The sequence below is a fragment of the Dufourea novaeangliae genome, unplaced genomic scaffold (genome assembly GCF_001272555.1).
Source record: "Dufourea novaeangliae isolate 0120121106 unplaced genomic scaffold, ASM127255v1 scaffold24, whole genome shotgun sequence".
Classification (NCBI taxonomy): Eukaryota; Metazoa; Arthropoda; class Insecta; order Hymenoptera; family Halictidae; genus Dufourea; species Dufourea novaeangliae.
In genome coordinates this window covers 405,169-426,141 of record NW_015373905.1, presented here as the reverse complement: position 1 = coordinate 426,141, position 20,973 = coordinate 405,169, and the positions used below count along the sequence as shown (strand labels likewise).

The window sequence follows — 20,973 nt, the reverse complement described above, 5'->3', positions numbered from 1 at the left end:
GTCGGTAGTTCTAATGTTGAAAAAATCAATTCGTTAAACACGTTTTATTTACGAGATATTGATATGTTAATCATATTTACACATTAGAAATTCAATTTTTCACATTTAATAATTCATAAAAAAATAGTATTCTATATAAGATTTTTTTACTTATTTGTATTCACAATAAATGAAAAATTATTAATCATCGCTACTGTCTTCATCAGTTTCAGTTGAATTTTAAAGGGAATCAAGCTTTGTATCATTTAAATACTTTGGCTTATTCCTATTGAATCTAAAACAAAATCTCCAGACAGAGCACTCAGTAGCAGACAAAATTTATATTAAATCGAAGGACATAAGAAGAACTAGTTTTAGCAAAAAAAAAAGAAACTACACAATAATTTACGTTTTTTTTTAAATTCTCTATAAAATGTTAAAGGTACGACAAAAAAATAATAAAATGTAAAAATGAAAGAGAATGACTCACAAACACAACAAATATCCACCAAGTAAATACACATTTGTAATGTGTTATTTTCCTGCACGAACTTGGATGTTTTTATTCGACTTTGAATTTATTGAAATTGTTTACTTTCAATTCCATGTAGTCGAAATAGAAAATTTCGAAACACAGTTTTTTGATATTCGAACACGTATTGTGATACTGCACCCCCGAGGAAATATCGAACATGTAATTTCTAAAGGTGTATCCTTACCTGTATATGTTGAACAATAATGAGGGGTTTTGTCACCTGGGGCGTATTAACTATTGCCTACAAGTTTAATAGTTTTATCATGAGGTATGCAAAACACGTATACAAAATATGCAAAATAAAAACTATGTTTTTGTAATCCCCTAATGACAAAACAAATTTCTGTCCAAGTCCCATAAGTTTATCTTGATCCGCTGTCTAATCATAACTAAATAGTCTGCGAATTTGATCTATAACAGAATATAATAAAAACATTAATAAAATCCTTTATTCCTGAATATAACAAAATTTTGAACAGAAAAATAAAATTTCTATTGCATTCGAATTTGTTAAAATAATCGTATAAAAATGTGAGTATAAACAATGTCTGTAATCTAAACTTTCTAATAAAGCTTGTTTCAACTACAATTTTTACAATAATTTTTCCAAAATCTGCCGATAGATAATACTAACAAACTTTCAACATTTATAATAAAGACACCCAGTGTATATAAAATTATAGACATGTGTTTGCTTAAAAGTTTATCAAAGGATCCAATAGTTAACATTAACCAATCTATTAACAACCAATGTCATTACTTTATAATGCTATTCGCGCGTCTACATACTATAATTTTATCATTTCAATAAAGCACTTATAGCAAAATGAACGTTAATAATATAATTGAGAGACGTACACATTAAACAAACGAAACCTTATGTCACATCCATGAATGTTCGCAAACGCAATTTCGCAATTGTGCAAAATGGGGACAAAAATAGAGCGATATATACATACAAAAAGAAAAAAGAAATAAAAGACAATCTTATGCGTGCTTCTATCACATTTGATTAAGCGTGTCCAGAAATTAACAGGTACTCGTTAGCGTCCCCTAGTTTACCATGTGGAACGACTGAAAATTACAGCTTTAACTAGTGAAAGGGGGTACATTGCTCGTGGCAATGGGGAATTACAGACTGCGGCGGTTCTGCATATTTAAAGAAAAACAAAAAAAAACGTACGTTCAGTCCTGTTCCGTTTTCACGCGGACTTTTAACCGTCGAAATTTCTCAAATTGTTCGATGCAGTCCTTCACCGCGGAACACAGACCATCCTCGTTTCTTTCCAACGTTAATTCGAGGGAGGCGTAGAGGATCTCCAGATCGTGGCACGGCCACGTGTCCGTCGCCGCGATGATCTGCTGGAGCAATTCTTCCGATTGCGGATCGGTTAGTTTCTCGTTGCTCGACGCTGACAAGCTGCCCCCCGAAGCGTTCTTCGAGCGTTTCGATGCCGGACCCTCCCCGGAAGCGCTGCTCTTCCTTTTCACGTTGATCTCTGACGGATAAACGAATTACATTATTATTACTTTAGACCATTTTACGGCTATTTTATGTCTAACAAGTGGCCATACATCTTTCATTAGATGCGCGTAGTGTTGTAAATATTATTGTTTTATGTGTTTTTACGATAAATGTCATACATTGGAATGTAAGAAATAGTATTTTATCTTTCAACGAATAAAATAAGGAAAAATACATTTATACTTTGAATTAAAAAAAAACTGAACAGAAAAAAGTGGCTTTTCCATTACATTGGCAGTAAAAATTGGATTTTGCCCTCCACCCCTTCACCTAGAAGAAAAAAATTGAATTATGCCTCCCCTCTTCCAGGAGAAAAAAAATTGTATTGCTTCCTCCCCCCGATTTGATGTGTCAACCGCGCGAAGTTTGATTCGATCGTTAAAAACATATTCTGTTAATAACATGCTATCTTAGTTACAAGGAACCAATTGGAATTTTTATTCTTTTCATACTTTCTTTCCAAGCCTACTACTTTCAACCATATTACAGTAAATCCTTGATGTGTGTTCGAAGGCTCCTCAGCGCTGAATAATATATATTTCATAAATTATTGGTTATATGCGACTCAAACAAATACCATTGGCTTCAGAATTCCAAGCTCTATCACTGCACTAAACGTTTTTAAAAAGTTAGCGTTATATCTGGGGATTTCTCCTTGTTAGTCCGGAGGAGCCTTCGAACACTCATCAAGGATTTACTATAGACAAAAAAAAGTAAGTTTAAATCATTTTAGAAAAAACGCCAATAAACTATTACATCTGTTTTTACTTTATCAGTTATTTCATCACCTATTATCAACGATCATCTAGGACTTTGCGTTATCTTACAAACATTACACTAATAATATAAATTTTTTAGATCAAAAGTTTCTTGCAAATATCTCGGAAATTAAGGCCGAGTGGTAGTAACATGTTTACAGAAAAGTTGTTCAGAATGATGAACTGAACAAAAAACCGAAATTGGTGAGGTGTGCCTCTTTGTAAATAATTACCCAAATGAGAATTATAGAAAAATTTAATTGTTTCTTTAAAGTACCTGAATAGTTAAAAGTAACATCAAAATTTTCGCCAATCACTTGCTATAAATGCATAAAATTTGCAGGCTAAATTTAAAACATATGGTAAGGCATTGTTAAAAATTTCAAATTTAGAGTTTCGAATTGCATTACTTGATTTTGTCGTTGCCAATTGAGTCGATCGTACGGTGTAGAGTTTGTTCCGAGCTTTTCCCCCAACTTTGGTTCTCCGTGACGTTGACACTTCATCTGTATTTGTTAAAAAATTAGTAATAATTCCTGAATTATATATTTGTTTTCCATAAATACTGGTTACTTACGTATTTCAGAATTTTCCGCGCAACCGGCTTGCAGAACCGTTTTCCGCCTCCTCCCTCCCTCTTTGGTTTTCCTTGGGTGCGTTTCAGTTTGCGCAAAATCCACTGTTTTCATAACATATTAACAGAGAGAATTAGCCAAAACATTACTAACATCACGACCTTCTAAAATAATTGTTATTATTATTCTCCTTTTTCAAAGAGAAAACTTTTAAATGACCCGATGTTTTTGTCACTAATGCGTTGGAATTGGTGATATAAATGGTGATGACTATATGTATATGGAAAAAAAAGTATTATAGAAACTACAAAATGAAATATTTTCATATTTCGTTGCACGAAGAATAATAAAGAAGAGTTTATGAGACCTTTTTCATTTTTTTGTTACGTTTTACGACTTTTACACATTAGTATATGTAGTATGCCATACGGTATTGCTTAAAAATTGAGATCACTTGTGACATTCACAAGTTATTAAGCGGTTACATACACCTGGTTGGGTCAAAACAATCGATTTTTAAAAAATATTTCACTTTAACTACCTTTAAGATATATTTCTTGAAAAGTTTATTTGAAAATTCATGAAATTAACAAAGTTCCATCCTGCTATACTGATTAAAAATCCGTTTGAATTTTTTGATTCTGATGCTTCGTTCTCTCGGAATCACCTATGCCAGCAACACAATTTTTTCAAGACGCTCACTTTCGTGCGCTGTATATGTATGTGAAAACAAAACTGTTCAAAATTTAAAAAAAAATTCGTTTATACTCTCAAGAAGTGTATTAATAAATAAACAACACTTCACACATGTTGAACATTTCGTTCACTGAAAAAAAATTCTCAAGAAATGACAATTTTTCAGGGCTTCACAGTGGCAAGACGCCATAAGAAATCTAAATTCACTGTTCGTCGAACAAGCAATCCCAAACTCTAAACTGGTAACATAAACCCACAAACATCCGCAGACTAGTTATTAAATTCTCTACGATTTATCGATGTTATACCTTGCGAAGATTGATTCGATTCAATATCGGACGCCGAATTGATGAATAACTGCTTGAAAAATGATTCACGCTCTTGCTCTCCTGGGGGTGTAACTTCGAACATCTCCCCTTGATGTTTGTCGAATAGAGAGGCCACCTAAAAGTGGAGTTGTATACATATACATATTCGTTTCATCAAAACTATAAACTACAATTAATCTATGCCGTAACTTTTAAAAATTAACCTCCCTATAACGCCACGTAACTATAAAGTCACGCATTCATACAAAGTGTCCCACCTAACGCAAGTATTTTAAAGGTGGGAGAGTGGGGGGGGGCATTCAGATGAGATCAACTAACAGTAATTTTCAGGATAAAATTTTGAAAATAAGTACTTTTATGTCGTTTTCTGCACTGAATTCAATTATGTAAGAACTACAATAATTTTTTAAATAAATTTTTTCCATTGTTTAAACAAAATTTTGTTGAAAAAATTATCGAATCGTAAAATCTGTGTAGTATTACTTATATATATATATATATATATTGTAAACAAAATTTCAAAGCCAAAATCTTCATCTTCGTCGAACTTATAACATTTTTCGTTTTGATGTCATGACTATGTTGCAAATTTTAATAACTAAATTTTTGCTTGTCCCCTGTTTCGGTCAATCCATTTAAAGAATTTATCCTGGGATAGGGACTTCGATGGTGTAGGGGGAAATAAATGTTGAGAGATTTCTTGATATTAAAATCTTTACTGATTTGTATTAAATTTTTAAAATACACGTTCGAATGACTGGTATTATAACGAGGTGACTCGACAACTGATTGTCTAAAACTGACGCCGAGCTTTCCAGTAGCGAACCTTTTTAAGATGCCCGTTTCCACCCCCTATCCACGGGGTTTTCTATGTGAAAATCCAATGCCGAACGTCTCCGGATAATGTCCCACCCCTACCACGTGCTGAGCCAACTCCAGGCACCGCACGTTTTAGCCAACGTGAGAAAACGCCGGAGACATTATCCAGACGCAACACCCCGATGTTCAGAAATCTTCGATGGGGAAGTCCTCCAAGACTTCTGCATTTCGAGTGGTACGTCTCGGCTCGTACTTAATTTATTACAGTGACCCTGGGTGGCCCAAGTATGTACAGTGTGGAAACGCCCAGCTAACGCTCGCGGACAATTTCTGGGTTTTAATTAAATATTGAATATTAAATATTGTGAATATCGAGTATCGAGTATCGAGTGTCGAGTATCGAGTATCGAGTATCGAGTATTAAATATTAAATATTAAATATTAAAAGTGCTTCTCTGCAAACGAATATATAATTCTAACTTATACTCTTTTGTTTGTTCGTTAGAGAAATTTTCTGGTATTTCGGAAACGGAACGCCCTCAAACCCGTCATATACTTACTACCACCTGTTAACGTATCAATGCTTAAGTTCAATTTATGCCAACCACTAAACAATTTTATTTTATATTGTTTCTTTCTTCACACAAAAAAAAAAATTCACATGGCTGTTTAAGGGGTAATGTTTCTTACGTCCTCCGGTAATTCTTCTAATGAACAGTTAGCCGTAGTCAAAACCAACAAGTATACAGATCGATCTAGGTTCTGCATCAGGGACGTGAACACGACACGAGCTGCTTCGTCCACTAAATCCCACCAAGCTAAGATGTCAGGAACGTAGAGCAACGATGGTAAACTTCGACGAGCCGTCTTCATTTTCTGAATGCAAAATCAATAAAAGAATTTAATTCAATAGAATGATTAGATTGAATAGCAAAATAAGTTTATGGTATTCCTAAAATACAGTCGAAAATAAAGTTATACAATTCCATACTTCGCAAAACATATGCTTATATGTATACATATACAGGGTGGCCCACATAACTCTTAACAACTCAGTATCTCGAAAACTATTGTTATGTTTGAACCGCCGACGACAAAAGAGAATATGAAACAAAGAATACGTGACGCTTGCGCTTCAGTGAGTCCTAAAATGTTAACAAATGTTGGAACAACTTTGATGTTTCGAGTAAATAAATGTTTACAAGCCCGTGGTGGACATTTTGAACATTTAATTTAAAGAACATTTTATTTCTTCACAAATACGCAGAGAACTGAAGAGCGTATAATTCAATAACGCAATTTCCAAGCGCTTCAAGTAAGTACCTACAAGTCGAAACTTCAAACTGTTATATCTCATCATGGAAATATCTGACTAAAAAATGTTTCAGACCAAATTTACTTGTTTCTTCCTGTAGAATCTAAATATGTAACGTTTTATAGGGGGTTCCATTTAAAATTATAAAGGTACCCCCGCCTCCCCTTAAAGGGGAAGGTGGGGCCACTTCATGTTTATGTAGTTAGAAAGGCCCTTCAGATTCATGCAATTTAAGACCAAGAACTTTAAAATCGATGGCATAGTTTTCGAGATATTGAGCTGTTAAGAGTGATGTGGGCCACCCTGTATACAGTAATCTATGTATAAGCGTAATAAAATTCAGTACAATCGTTGCAGGAATCGGTTCTATAATCGTTTTGGAACTTAGATAGAATCTAAAAAGTAACGGTTACAGAACTGATATTAAAGCTGATATAAGAGCCTTAACTGAAACTGACACTGATATAGTCTTAAATTTATGTCCCTTATAACAGTTATTCAGAATAAAGTTCCTTCAAAACTGTTTCAGTCGGAACCTTTATACAGGGCGTAACAAAAGTGTTATAGGTCCCTGAAATGGGTCACTCGTGAGGTGATTTGGAACAAGTTTTTCCTTGGTCAGTAAAATATTAACGAAAAACTCCGACCAATCAGAGCTCGGCCGGGATGCTCGCGTTTATACATAATCAGCGCGAAGTGTGTTAATATTTTAAATATACCGTACGTATGAAATGAACGGATACGTTTGTGTAGTAATTGTATTTCGTTACGAAGCCGTATCGACCTTCTTTAGAGAATTCATTGTATTTAGTTACTTGAATGATAGCTTCTTCTGCGGCTTTACCAGTTTCCTCGAATAAAGTCATAACGTCTAACACATGACAGGGGAGATGCTCCAATGTGTGAAGTAACGCCGGTCCCAGATGACGAGTGTGAGAATCATCGTTGCCACATAATAAAATTCTCGGACAGCTGGTCGATCTGGATGCGGCTCTGCCAGTACTGTAAAGAAAACTCTTAAAGCAGTTTTCTTACCCCCTCGTGGTCCTCGATTACTTATAACCCGGGATGAACCGATCCAAGTAAATACAAGTAAATAATCGATACTTTTGGTTGCGATATACACATACTCGTTATCGCAAAAAAATACTCATATCGGCGAATATCGAATGGAGCGATTAATCGATATAAAAGCTAATGAATGCGAAGGTGGTTTTCGTTCAGTTATATTACTTTATTAATAAATGTTCGTTAATAAATGTTCATTAATAAAAATATAAATATCTTCGTTAAAATCAGAGATGGGCAAATTTACTATCTAGATAAAAAGCTTGGAATATCAAATAAAAGATTAAAAAAAAACCACTACATACATCATTTTTTATCATTTAAACATGGAAATTCCAATTTTTATAAAGAACTAACACTTCTTCCTGAATAAATCGACATTTGGTAACTAATTATTTAATATCGTTGACTGTTTAAAGCTCGGGATGACGCCCATAGATACAGCCGCTTTTTACTGTGTATTATTCGAATAGAATTCTGCTCAACTCTGATTAAAATACATTATATTAATAAAAATTCTTCGAAAATTCATGTTTTGATGCGATACTAAGTACATAGATATCAATACTCTTTTTCGTTAAAAGTTATGAGTAAAAGTATTGATACTTCGATGGTGTCGGTTTATCCCTATTTATAATTAGAATGCGAGTTTCATGCATTTATAGCCCGTAGGACACTCTGTAAAATGCAATAAGAGGCGAAAATTACATGAGATATGTATAGAAGGAGTTTATTGTTTTACTTTTAACCCCATAAGACATTTAAGGGAAGAAAGAAATTTTTGTTTTTACTCTTCTTCTTATAAATTACATTATAAAATATTATTTTGCGGAAAGATCCGCAGTCTGCTTATTTCATATATCACACTATCGAGAAATTCCTGAATTATCATTTTCTTTATATTATTAGAAGAAATATATAAAATTGTTCTAATTTATCAATGTCTACCATGATTCTTCTATATGTACGTATTTGAGGTGAAGTGAAAAATACTTGTCAGGTAATCTGTACTGTAAAGTAAAGTAGATACATATGTACATTGTATACTACTATACATATAATATTATACACATATACCACTACTAACATCTGCATATTGCTTTATTTACATATGTATATTACAGGGTGGGGAAAAAGTAACTGATGAATTTAAAGATATTATAACTTGTTTATGCTGTTAATAATTTTTTTTTATTTTGCAGTGAAAACTTAGGAGATTTAAGTATGGGAAGGTACACTATTGCTGAACGAACCAAAATTTACTTTTACAATGGAACTTTTGTGGCAACACGTCCCAAATCGCATAATCTCACAAAACTGCGATTTGAGATGATCACCGAGACCACCCGATGTGACCGCGCCAGATTTCCTTCTGTGGGGCTATCCGAAGGAAAAAGTTTATGTTAATAAGCCGTAAACTTTACACGCCCTGAAAGACAACATTCGTGAAGAAATTGCCTGGACACCTGCAACACTTGAAAAAATAATGGAGAACAGCATGAAAGGAATCTATTCTTGCTTCCAAAATCATGGTGCACACTTAACGGATATAATTTTCCACACTTGATATAAAAAAAAAAGGCAAACAACAAACTTCCATTTTTAATTTCAATCTTTCATTTATTTCACTTTGTTCAAATGTTATTGCAAAATTAAATCCAGTAATTTTGCTCCACCCTGTATAATAACTTTCCATCATCCTATACTATGTTTTGTACACTGAAAGGTCACAAACACGTTTTTAATTTAAAATATATTACCTTATTATTAACAATATAGTAGATTAAGTATTGGTGTACCTAATATTAACAAAGCGTAAATATGTTGATATCAGCTTTGTTAAAATTCTTACGTTATAGTGCTACCAAGTCTTGAAAGGAATTTATTATTTCAACTTTTTCACTTGTTTCATCGAAATCTTTTAATTTCTTCATCTAAGTTCTTTATCGAAACACGATTCATGATTTATCGAATCACGTTTCAGCTTGCCATGTAATCACTTACAAACTATTATTCAAACTTATTCAATCTAAAAGTCAACGTCAGTTTACAAAATTGTAATAAAAAAAATAACTATAATATTTATTAAGAGATTCATTTATAACGGGTAATCACAGATATTTTTCGTTTTGTATCTATCGCTCAAAAAAGTACCTATTCACTTTAAATATAGAATGAATTGTTTATACTACAAATCTACGAAGAATCTTATCTACCTTGAATGTAAATAATGGAACTTTAAAATATCTAGTATAAGACGAATTAGAAGACACAATAAAGTCTTGTTTTCAATTATACAACGACATTTAGTTTAGCATTAATCGACCCGAAGACGTGTAACTTCGAATTTTGATTTCTTTCATTAATCTTCCTATTTTTAATTTGTCGTTGATTGTAACTTTTACCCGCACTTTTTACGATTTCTCAGAAATTCGCTTGCACCACAGCTGGGAGATGACAGCTTAGTATTTCCCGCGATTTATCTAGGAGCAGTTCAACTGGATTGTGACCTAATACTCACATGACGTCGCAGATTAACATTCCTGTTGGACAAAGGATCTCGAGCTGCGACAGAATGCGTGACAAATTGTCTTGGAGCAGAGGCTGAATTTTAAACGACAAAGATTTCACAGGCGCGACCGTAACGCGGTGGGATGCCGGCACGATATTCTGCTGAGCCTTCAGGAAATCTTGCTTTTCGACCTGTCACACAATGACACTCGTCAGAAAAAGTACAGTACGACCCTGTTTAACGTGGTAACTCCTATAACACGAACTAAAAATTAACAAAAAAAACATTGCGTTTTTATTGTTCTGAAATGAAATAAAATGCATAGGGTAAACCGATCAGTAATTGACTGCATACCAGTAAATAACCATTAAGCAAAGAAATGTAAATTATAAATTTAAAAATTACTAAATGTTTATAAATGGAGTGCAGTTACATTTTTAATATCTCATATTTTTAGTTTAGGGTATTAAGCAAACATTATGTAATATGTACAATTCTTATTAAAAATATTTCAGAAATGTAGTAGTCATTTACTGGGCTTTTACACGTTTTGTACTTTATAAATAATTTTTAAAAAACTACAAGTTCCTATTTTTATAAAAATTTCAAGAAAAATAAATGTAACTGCAATTTCAATAGCTGTTTTGTTGTTATATATAAATACATTCAAGTATTAATCTCAAACGTCCGTAAATTCCACGATTCGGTTATTCACTGGTTCGGTTTACCCTATTGTATTTTATTATGCCTATTAGAACTAAAAAAAATTTATTTAGTTTTAAGGATCCCGTATAACACGGAATTCATACATATGTACATCATCCGTATTATAGGGAGTCCTACTGTATAATAAATGGGGGAATCCTCTGCAAACATAGAATTTAATAGACTAATTTATAAAAGTCGGAATCAAATAGAAAGATTACAAGCAGATTTTCTATCAGAAGAAAATATGATATTTTGTAAGGATTACAAATTTTAAAACATTTATGTCTCTACTGTACTTTGTTGTCTAAGAACATTTTCACGTAAAAATATCAAAGTCTATACAATTACAACAGTTTCTGAGATAAAAGGTCATTTCTAAAACTTGTCTTTTCAAATAAATTCGAAACGACAAAAATAATAACTTAAACAATGCCCACTTTTACACCGACTATAACATCTCTCAATTTCATGAAAATTTCTGAAATCAACGATAAAAGGTAATCAATTTAACGCGGAACGACCTGAAGAATACATATATGTATTGTATTGCACACAAGATACAGAATACAAGGCGATCCACGCAACTTTTTCACCCTGAATAACTTCTAAAGTATGCATTGTATGAAAACATTTTTTATAGAAAAGTTGTATGGTTTGGAGGGATACATTATGTAATGCATATATTTTATTGTAAGTGGAGACGTTTCGAAGATTTGAAGGTCACCTTCGTTTTTTTAAATAGAATGCTATTTTTTGTATGCCAAAATATCAAAGAACGTTACATTTTTTTGACATACATAAATGGGTGGCGTAGAATGGGGCCCGGGGCTATAGTGAATAGGATATCAAAAACGCACCAATTTTTGCACTAATTACAAGCCTTCCGTCTATGTCAAAAAATAATTGAATGAAATTTTATTTACTGTTTCCCTTTTGAAATAATTAAAAATTGCACAAATGTAGAAATAAATGGGATCAAAGTTGTGAAAATATAACGTAGCATTGTTCATTATAATTAAGCGATCGTTAAGATTAAAAGATATTTAATTTTACTTGGTATAAATTACAATTTTTGAAGTTTTATGTATTTTATTGCATGTTTCATTGTTATCATATTTTTACCCTCCCCCCGCTTTTCAACCAAGAAGGCCCTCGAAGATTTAATAGCCACAAAAAAATCTTAATCTAGGCCTGACTGAACCTATACCATTTTGAGAGAGAAAAACAGCTCGCGTTAAGAAAATCGCTTTGCTAAGGAAAACTGTAACGGTTAGCAAAGAAGGGGATTAAAGTAAAATCGTAAATTAATCGTAATTTTGTGTTTCAATTACTTTGAGATGTCGTTCGATGATCTGATACTTCGCCTTCGAAGTATATATCTCTGGATAGTTTCTCCGTACGCAACACATAACTGCCTCGGCGCAAAGAGCTTGCAGATCGCTGCCACAAAATCCAACCGTCTTTGAAGCCAGACATGCCAGAAATTTTTGTGGCGGTTTCTGCTTCCAACTTTTGATGTGCACCTAATGGTCACGGATAGAATAACACGTTTTATAGCCGTCATTATGAAAAGGTTGTAGAGCAATTTAAGTACGCGTAGTACTCGTTAAGTGAACGGAGAATGTCCAGTCGACAGATGTATGTACAACCGTGAGTTAATTTTGCAAGAGATACCCTTTGGTTCAACCTTTCCAAGGTCATACGTTGAAAATGGGAGGTTCAGTAGAGTTTCCCATATTCGAACTATGTAATAGGGAGCATGTGTGTTCGGATAAAAGATTTTCGGATAATAGACCAATCACCTGTCTAATACTAAACTACGTTTATTAAATTATAATCAAGAAAATTGACAGGTTTTTGGTAAATATTTAAAATAGGGGAGGAATCTCTGATGATCTTGACTTCGGCATATGTTGTCAAGGTCACCCTCCTCAGTGACCTTGAGGAAGTTTTTGCGGTCGCTCTTTATTTCTTGAAAAGTTATTAACAAATTAATTTTGCAATATAATGGTGTATGTTTAACTTCATAATTTAAATTTTACAAATACTACATTATTAGAATATCTGCTTCTTTGAGTAAATGCGTGGAGCGAGGGGTGGTGAAATTGTTAATTATATGGGAAATTTTTATGAAAGGCGTGGGCGTGGGAGAGAGTCCGCCCCTTCCCCCGCAACTTCACTTCATTTTAATTTCAACAGAAACGAATTCGGGTCAGGTTAGAGCTAAATTTTTCTCTAGGAGGGGGTGCAAGGGAAGGGGCGGAGTCCCTTCAATAATCAGAATAACTGCTGCATTTTGTAGACATTTTTGTTTATTAAAATATATATAATTCCAAATAAATATATACAAAAATATATAATTCCATTTAAAAAACCAAACTTGACTTTCATATCCCTTAAAGTAATAATGTTTAAAAAAATTCGCCATAGCCTGTTAATTAGCCCCCTCGTGACATTCAATTTAATGTAGACAGCTTTCTTGTATATGAAATAGTTTAGGAAATAATGGACTGTATACTGTTCGCGCAGACACCCTGTATCTAACAATAAGGACAGTCACTGTGATAACTCCCAAAGCAATAATTTGGGCGAAAATTGGTACAGATGAAATCTGTATGGTTCGAACGGGACCACATAGTGAATTATTAGATTTCTTTCTATCATTAGCATTTTTCGAAACTTCAAGGACATCTTCACTTTTTTAAATGGAACTTAAAATTTTTTTACTAACGAATGTTATGGATAATATTATAACATATTCAGTGATATGTATTACTATGATCATTAGATAATTTTTAAAGAAATTCTACCAACTGATGTATCGAAAACTAATTCTACAGATGTTTCACTGTTGGGGAATTTTGATAATAACATAAACAAAAGATTACCGTTCTGTAAATATCTTTTATTCTACATGACGATTTTTACATGTGTTAGATAAAGTTATAAAAGTTCAGGAAAGATGTTTTCGAATTCTTTATTCAAAACTATCTCGATGAATAATTCACTATGTGATCGCAGTCGAGCACATTTCATCTGTAGCAATTATCGCCTAAGTTAATATTTTGGGAGTTATCGCAGCCCAGATAGCACACGACGTCTAATGACGCCTTGAAGACGGCTTAAAGACGGCTTAAAGACGCCTTAGACGTAAAATGGACGTCTTCAAGGCATCATCTGCTATCTGGGAGTAGTTCCACTTACGCCAATTCAAATAATTGCAGTTACAATATCTTAACATAATCGTTTTTGTGTCTATATGAACATTTTAATATTGTTTCTGCAGAATTACTGCTGGATTGATTAACGTAATAAAAAATATATAATTCCATTTGAAAAACGAACCTGACCTTCATATGCTCCCTACGCATCCATTTACAAAAAAGAGAATTACGTCAAATTATGTCCCCCTTAAAACCATTCAACTTTTTCTGAAACATTTTTCACTAAAATGATTACTTACGCAGTAATTGAAGCGGTACCAGTTATATGCTCCACCCTGTATATTCGAGTTACCATGATAAAAGGTCCGAAACCGGGTACTCGGATACTCGGATCCAAGTACAGATATCCATAGACTCATGTCCGGATTTCGATTCAACAAATTTCGAGTTATAACGAGTAATTCGAGTACTCGGATGTCCGGATAGTAAGAACTCTAGTAAGAACCGAAATAAACTGGACTGGACACTTTTCGTCCACTGGAACGGGTACTATACGCAGCTAAATTGTTCGATCCGTTTACGGATCACCCTGTACAGGTGTTACAGTTTAAAAGACCAATGTTTGTAACTAATGGTACCGAGAGTATTTCCTTTCTCGCTTTGTAGCATGGCAACGGAAAGTATAATTCTCTGTCAAACCGACCGGGTCTCCTTAACGCTGGATCTATAGCATCGATTCTGTTCGTTGCTCCAATTACTATGATCTCTGAATTGTTCTCCAAGCCGTCCATCAAGGCCAGGAGAGTGGAGACAATACTGGCGTGCACGAAGTCTTGCCGGCTGGATCTTACGGGCGCAAGCCCGTCGACCTCATCGAAAAAGATGATGCAAGGTTTCGATTGTTGAGCCTGGAAGATTTATTTCCAGGAAACATACACTTCATTTCAATAAGTCAGCTCGCGTCAATTTATAGAGCATCAGACAGCATTAGACGCACTTCACGTTTTTAAGTATTATATAGGGTGGTAGGGGTGGAGTGTACTACTTAGACAATAAAATTCAAGTTTCGTGTTATATACATTCTCAAGACAGACCTTTTCTCTATGAGTGAGTGCAGTGACGGAAATTATAAATAATAAGAGTGTCCTTAGACTCCATCCGGGCCAACTCCGAATCGATCGAAGCGCAAATGTAAACAAACGGGCGTTAGCGAAAATGCATAATCGATAACTGGGACGGCTTGATGATACGACATCTAACGGCAGTACCTACAGATCAATTTTTCTTCCTCTTACCATCAAGTTGGGTTTGAGTATACGCGAAGTCATTGTTGCCTGACTGTATCGGGAGTTTCCTCACACCAGGCCTGGCCAAACATTCGCCCGTGAGGCCACATGAACAGTAACACCAGCCCCCATCCACTCACTTGTGTTGTGTTGCCATCATAGACACATAGAGGGTGTAACCAAAATGTTGGAGGACCCGGAAATGAAAGACTCAAGGGGTGATTTGGAACAAATTTTTCCTTAGCAAAAATGATGTCCGAGGCTTTGTTAACGAGATATTAACGAAAAACCTCGACCAATCAGAGCGCGAGTCTGCCGGCCGAGTTCCTGCGGTAACATTGGCTACCAATCGCAGCGCGTAGATTGGTCGAGGTTTTTCATTAATATCTCGTTAACAAAGCCTCGAATAACATTTTTGCTAAGGAAAAACTTGTTTCAAATCACCTCACGAGCCTCCCATTTCCGGGTCCTCCAATATTTTTTTTACACCCTGTATAATAGACTGCGCGATTTTATGGTAGGGATGAAGTCAGCACTAGAGAGAGAGGACAATAACTGGAGTAATTTTCTAATGGAGCTGTTACTGGGGGATTCTCCTACGGCTGTAGTGGAGGCATTACATGCGTGGATCATTCCTTCTCCTCATCGCACTCCAGTCGCTTTCTCCTCTCCCTCTGCGATGTACGAGCAAAAGAGAAGTTACTCCAGCACAACTTCTGTCCTTCGGTCTCATTTCATCCCTACCATAAGACAGTACGCGCAATCTATCGACACTATTGCAACAAGGAGCAGTCGCCTCGGACATGGAATTTCTCGAGAGTTTAAATCGTTTAGAAATATTATGTGAAAGTTAGAAATTGATCTGACCAAAATTGGCGAAGTTACGTCCGTTTGAAGTATACGGCTTTGGAAGCTTCGAAACAGATATAAAGTGTCGCGCACGAAGGGAATCCCTTTCTAGAGGTGCGTGAGTTATGGATACTGTGCCCTAATACAATTTATGGTTGTATTAGTAAATACTCAAGGCTATATGAAGCCGTAATACTAAGAATAACTATATATAAAAAATTTGCATTGATTCGGTTGTAAACCTGACTTGAAAATTTAAACGTATTTTCTCAAAACCACATTTTGAAAATCAGTGAAATATCTCGAGAATCGCTGTACCTAACTGATTCATCTTTGGTAGACTCATTCTATACATAAAAATCTCGTGCCTGATCATGGCTTTTTGTATTTCATTGCGTAGTTTTTATTTTATAGATCTAAAATGAACGATTTTTTGGGCGAAAATCGATACTTCGATCTTGAACAGCTGCCATTTTGTCGTAAATTAATTTTTCAGGATAATGAACAATCGGCCACTAGATAATTTAATATACTAACTAAATTTGCTCGGATTTTTTATTTCAGACAAACGAACTCGAAGTTACAGTGGTTACGGCAAAACGCCTAAAATAAAAACGCTGCCGGGAGATCGCTGATATTTCCCCTATTTATTCATATTTTGCATCGAAGAAATTACTATAAGCATTTTAAAATGTACACTTTCGAATACAATGAAGCATGTTTAAAAAAGTTTTCAAGTTTTTTCAAAATAAATTCCGAAAGTACATCTCTTTTTTCGAGCTCGCAAGTAGGCATAACCCCTTAAAGTGTGTTTCTTTGGCATTTTAATCACTAATAAATTAATTGAAAACTGACACAAACCTACCCACTCTCCCTTACATAATCAGAATACAGGGGCAGACGTTGCAAAGTGGATTTCTGAGATCGAAATAGATGCTGAAGAAAACACAGAAAATAATGCCCTCGATAAAACTTCACTCTCTATTATAGAATCACTTGGGAAAAGTCCATGGACAAGCAACAAAATTTAAGTCCATATAATTCTAATTGTCATTACAATTTTAATTTTGTTAGTGTAATTAATATGTAAGTTTACTCTCGAGTATCCAGAGGTGTTTCTAAGAAGAATAAATAGAAATTCTATCAATAATGTTCCAGAAAAGTAATTTTAATTTAAATTTCCCGAAACCGAGTTAAATGAATTATATAAACCTTTAAAAGAATTTTAACGACTGAAGACATGCAATACGTAAAAAATATTACGTAAGAATGAGGGAAAGGGGGTTGGAATACAAAATCTTACGAATTTTTATACTGGGGGTTGAAGGAGAGAAGAAATCGCCAAAATTATGCTTACGTAATTGAAAAACGACCCCCTGTGAGATTGCTTATAAATTTTCTAGTAATTCCAAAATGAGCACGATCTCAGGCCTGTTGAATTTGTCTTTCATAATGTTTCCTTTCTTTGAAAATTTACGTTTGTCAATGTATCAGTCGAAAAGACTAAATTTTTAAATTCCGTTTATATAGACCTCTAAAGAGTGTTGTCAAAATTTCATTATTACACACGTTCTCAAAAATACCACTCTCACAGACGGCACACGGGTCCGTTTGTCCGCGAAAAATTCATGTGACCGGTGAAGGGTTAAGCAATTGATAATAAAAAAAAAACCATTAACCAATGTTTCTAACTAATGGTACCGAGAGTATTTCCTTTCTCGCTCTGTAGCATGGCAACGTATAGTATAATTCTCTGTCAAACCGACCGGGTCTCCTTAACACTTTTCAAAACATTACTCTTTCAATTTTAGTGTTCGGAAGTTTCGGAGTGTACCGTGTAAATGCCACGAAATTGTTCGATCTACATTATTTCTTTAGATTATACTATCCTGTAGATAAAATCAATGAAACATATTAACCATGGAAAAAATTTTCTGAAGCTTCTTCTCGCTCTCGCCGACCCATTTGCTAAGACAATCCGAGCCTTTACGGGATATGAAGGACACCTTACGTTCGGAATTGCTGCATTCGACAGCCAACGCACTGGCAACGAGGGTCTTTCCTGTGCCTGCGTGTGACAGAGATAGAGAGAGAGAGAGAGAGAGAGAGAGAGAGGGGGGGAGAAAGGAGGATCGTCAATCAGGAATTACGTTTCCCACAGGATCGTACTCTCATTACGAACCGTAGAACGCTTTAGTTTACCAGGAGGCCCGTAAAAGAGCAAGCCCCTCGGTGGTTTCAGGTTGAATCGCGCGTACACATCGCCGTACATCAGCGGGAACAGAACCGTTTCCTTAACCACACGGATGTGCTTCTCGAGGCCTCCGACGCAAGAGAAATCCTTCGGGTAGGACATGTTTCGTGACACGGGCGTCCGACCTTTTCCTTCGCATGCCCGACCAACGTATCCTCATCGAGTCACCATTCGATCTCCGTTGTACCTGTTTTTGTTCCCGACGAATACCCAGCCACCGGTGGTCCGCTGCAGACACTACCCACGACCGATGCACACGTACATCGTGCGGGTTCTGTGAGTTTCACTGGAATTTTTTTCGGTACGGTGCTCGCTGATTTCAAATCGATTCACAATGTAATTTCATGGTTTTTCGACGTTTCGCCCATGCAAAACATGCGAATCGCCGAGCTCGCGATTTCGGACGATGTTCGCGTGCCTCCGCGAAACGCATAGTTTATTCACAGAGATATCCGCGCATCGACGTATGTATCTTATAATGCGTGGACCCCAGAGCCAAAGAGTATATTATGTCCACTTTATAATTCTTCTTTTTTTTTTAAATGACATTTTACATGTTTTCCGTATCAAAGCCCAGATAACACATGACTCCTTGAAAACGCCCATTTTACAGCTATTTTAGGGTTAAGGCGCCTTTAAGTCGTCGTCAAGACAGGTTAAAGGGGTAAAAGTGCCCTTAGACCGATTTCGATCTGTGATACACCATTCGATAGCTTATAAAAAAGAAATAACTTATACCAAATTTCAACCCTCTATTTCAACCAGGAGGATAGTAACAGGAACAATTCGGATTACATTTACACATATGTATCTAGAAATACTTAAAATCGTATAATATACTCACTTAATAAAGGAAATACAAATATTCACAGTGTAAGTTACTTTTTCACGGAAGGAACGTTAAAAAAATCGGTATTTGATTTTTAAAAGTACGGCCCACAATGCCAAAAAATTACCAAAAAACATAGGAAAACACTTATGATAATATATATCGTTACAATAATCACATAAATGTAGTCGCTTTAATATTTACATAAGAAAATAACTATTTTCATCATTTTTTTGCGTTTTTGATATTTCACAACTATAGGATTCTCAACTAAAAAATGGCAAAAAATTCTCAAATACGTGCCCCAGTGAGCACTATGCATTAGATTTTTGACAGAATTTTTGTATACATTAAAAAGGGACAATAGAGGAAAAACCGATCATCCGAATTTTTCCTGTTACTACCCTCTTGGTTAAGATAGAAGGTTAAAACTTGGTACAAGTTATTTTTTTGGCCGATAAGCTATCCAATGGTATATCATAAATCCAAATCGATCTAAGGGCACTTTTGACCCTCTTGACCTGCTAGACCCTTTTTCACTTTTTCCGATGGTAAAAATGATTTTGTTCTAGATCGTTCAGTTTTTAATATAATAGTGTAAAAATGATATTAAGTCCATATCTTGTTCTGAGCTAAACAGTGTAAAATGTTATAGGGGCCCAGTCAGTCAAACCTGCAAAGCCAAATTTTGTCCAATGGCTGTTATATTATATAAGTTTGATACAAGATTTGTTGTACACAACTTGCGCACACATTGGCAACAATATGTGCAGCAAATTGGCTTGCGCAAACCTTGTTCCGATTTTGCCCTCAATTTGACACAGGTCATGTTGAAAGACTTGCTGCCAATTTGCTTTACCATGTTGTCAGCTGACGGAAACAGATGGCTATGATTTTCTAGACAACTTTTGTCATTTATTGCTGGCAATTTGCTCGAAATTTGTACACAACTGGTTATCAGGAATATACGTATGTATATGAATTTTAATAGATAATTACAAAGAGTATAATAGGTTTTCATAAAAACATGAGATGAGTCATTACATTATGAAACTTCAATTTATTATACTACAATGAATGACAATAAAATGTATTACCTATATGGTAAAATAAATAAGGCAGTGTATGCTCTTTTGCTTTGTTTTCTGAATCTTTTACACGTCCGCTTCCTATATTTAAAACTGCTGCCCCCAAAAGAAACCACCAAACTACCAAATGCACGAGCTTTATTGAACTGCTTAGTGTATCCTTTGTTGGAAGCAGTATTAATGTATCTCCATTATTTGAATACTTAAGCGAAGTAATTATAGTAGTTAGTTCAAACGGCAGTGGTTATAAAAACCTCTCGATAATACAATGTACATATAATTACACCATGTAGTTGCAATGTCTTTAGTATTACAGAGATGATGGCACTTCAGAAAATAACACCAGAAATTATTCTTGGAGTAATTACATGATTTGAATATTCATTGTAAACTGGAATGTAAAATATATCAATGAAAACAGGAAAGTCACAATAATTCAATTAATACACATATATATATATATTAATTGCATGGGTGATTTTTCCTGTATCATTTATTATTTGTCAAGGTTAATATTTGAATTTCTATTACTGAAATGAGTCACATAATTTCTTTGGAAAATGTCAGTAATAGCCATTTAAAAAGTATGCTTGAACTAAATGACCAGTAGCTTCTAGTTTATTGACAGCGTGTTTTTAGATTAAGTAAAGTTTTTTAAACACTTGTAAATACAAGTCAACGTCA

The 20,973-nt window shown here is 34.7% G+C and overlaps 1 protein-coding gene across 1 annotated transcript; it reads right to left on the bottom strand.

The window, feature by feature from the left end:
- Positions 1-1,699: 1,699 nt before the first annotated feature.
- On the bottom strand, positions 1,700-18,474 carry LOC107193743 (ATPase family AAA domain-containing protein 2-like). Its single transcript, XM_015583246.1, has 9 exons — positions 18,321-18,474; positions 18,038-18,186; positions 14,622-14,891; positions 12,151-12,342; positions 10,121-10,302; positions 7,347-7,533; positions 5,907-6,092; positions 4,377-4,512; positions 1,700-2,013 (listed from the first exon to the last, which is right to left on the bottom strand). The coding sequence occupies exons 1-9, from the start codon at positions 18,472-18,474 to the stop codon at positions 1,700-1,702; spliced, it is 1,770 nt and encodes a 589-aa protein (XP_015438732.1).
- Between the last annotated feature and the right edge of the window lie 2,499 nt (positions 18,475-20,973).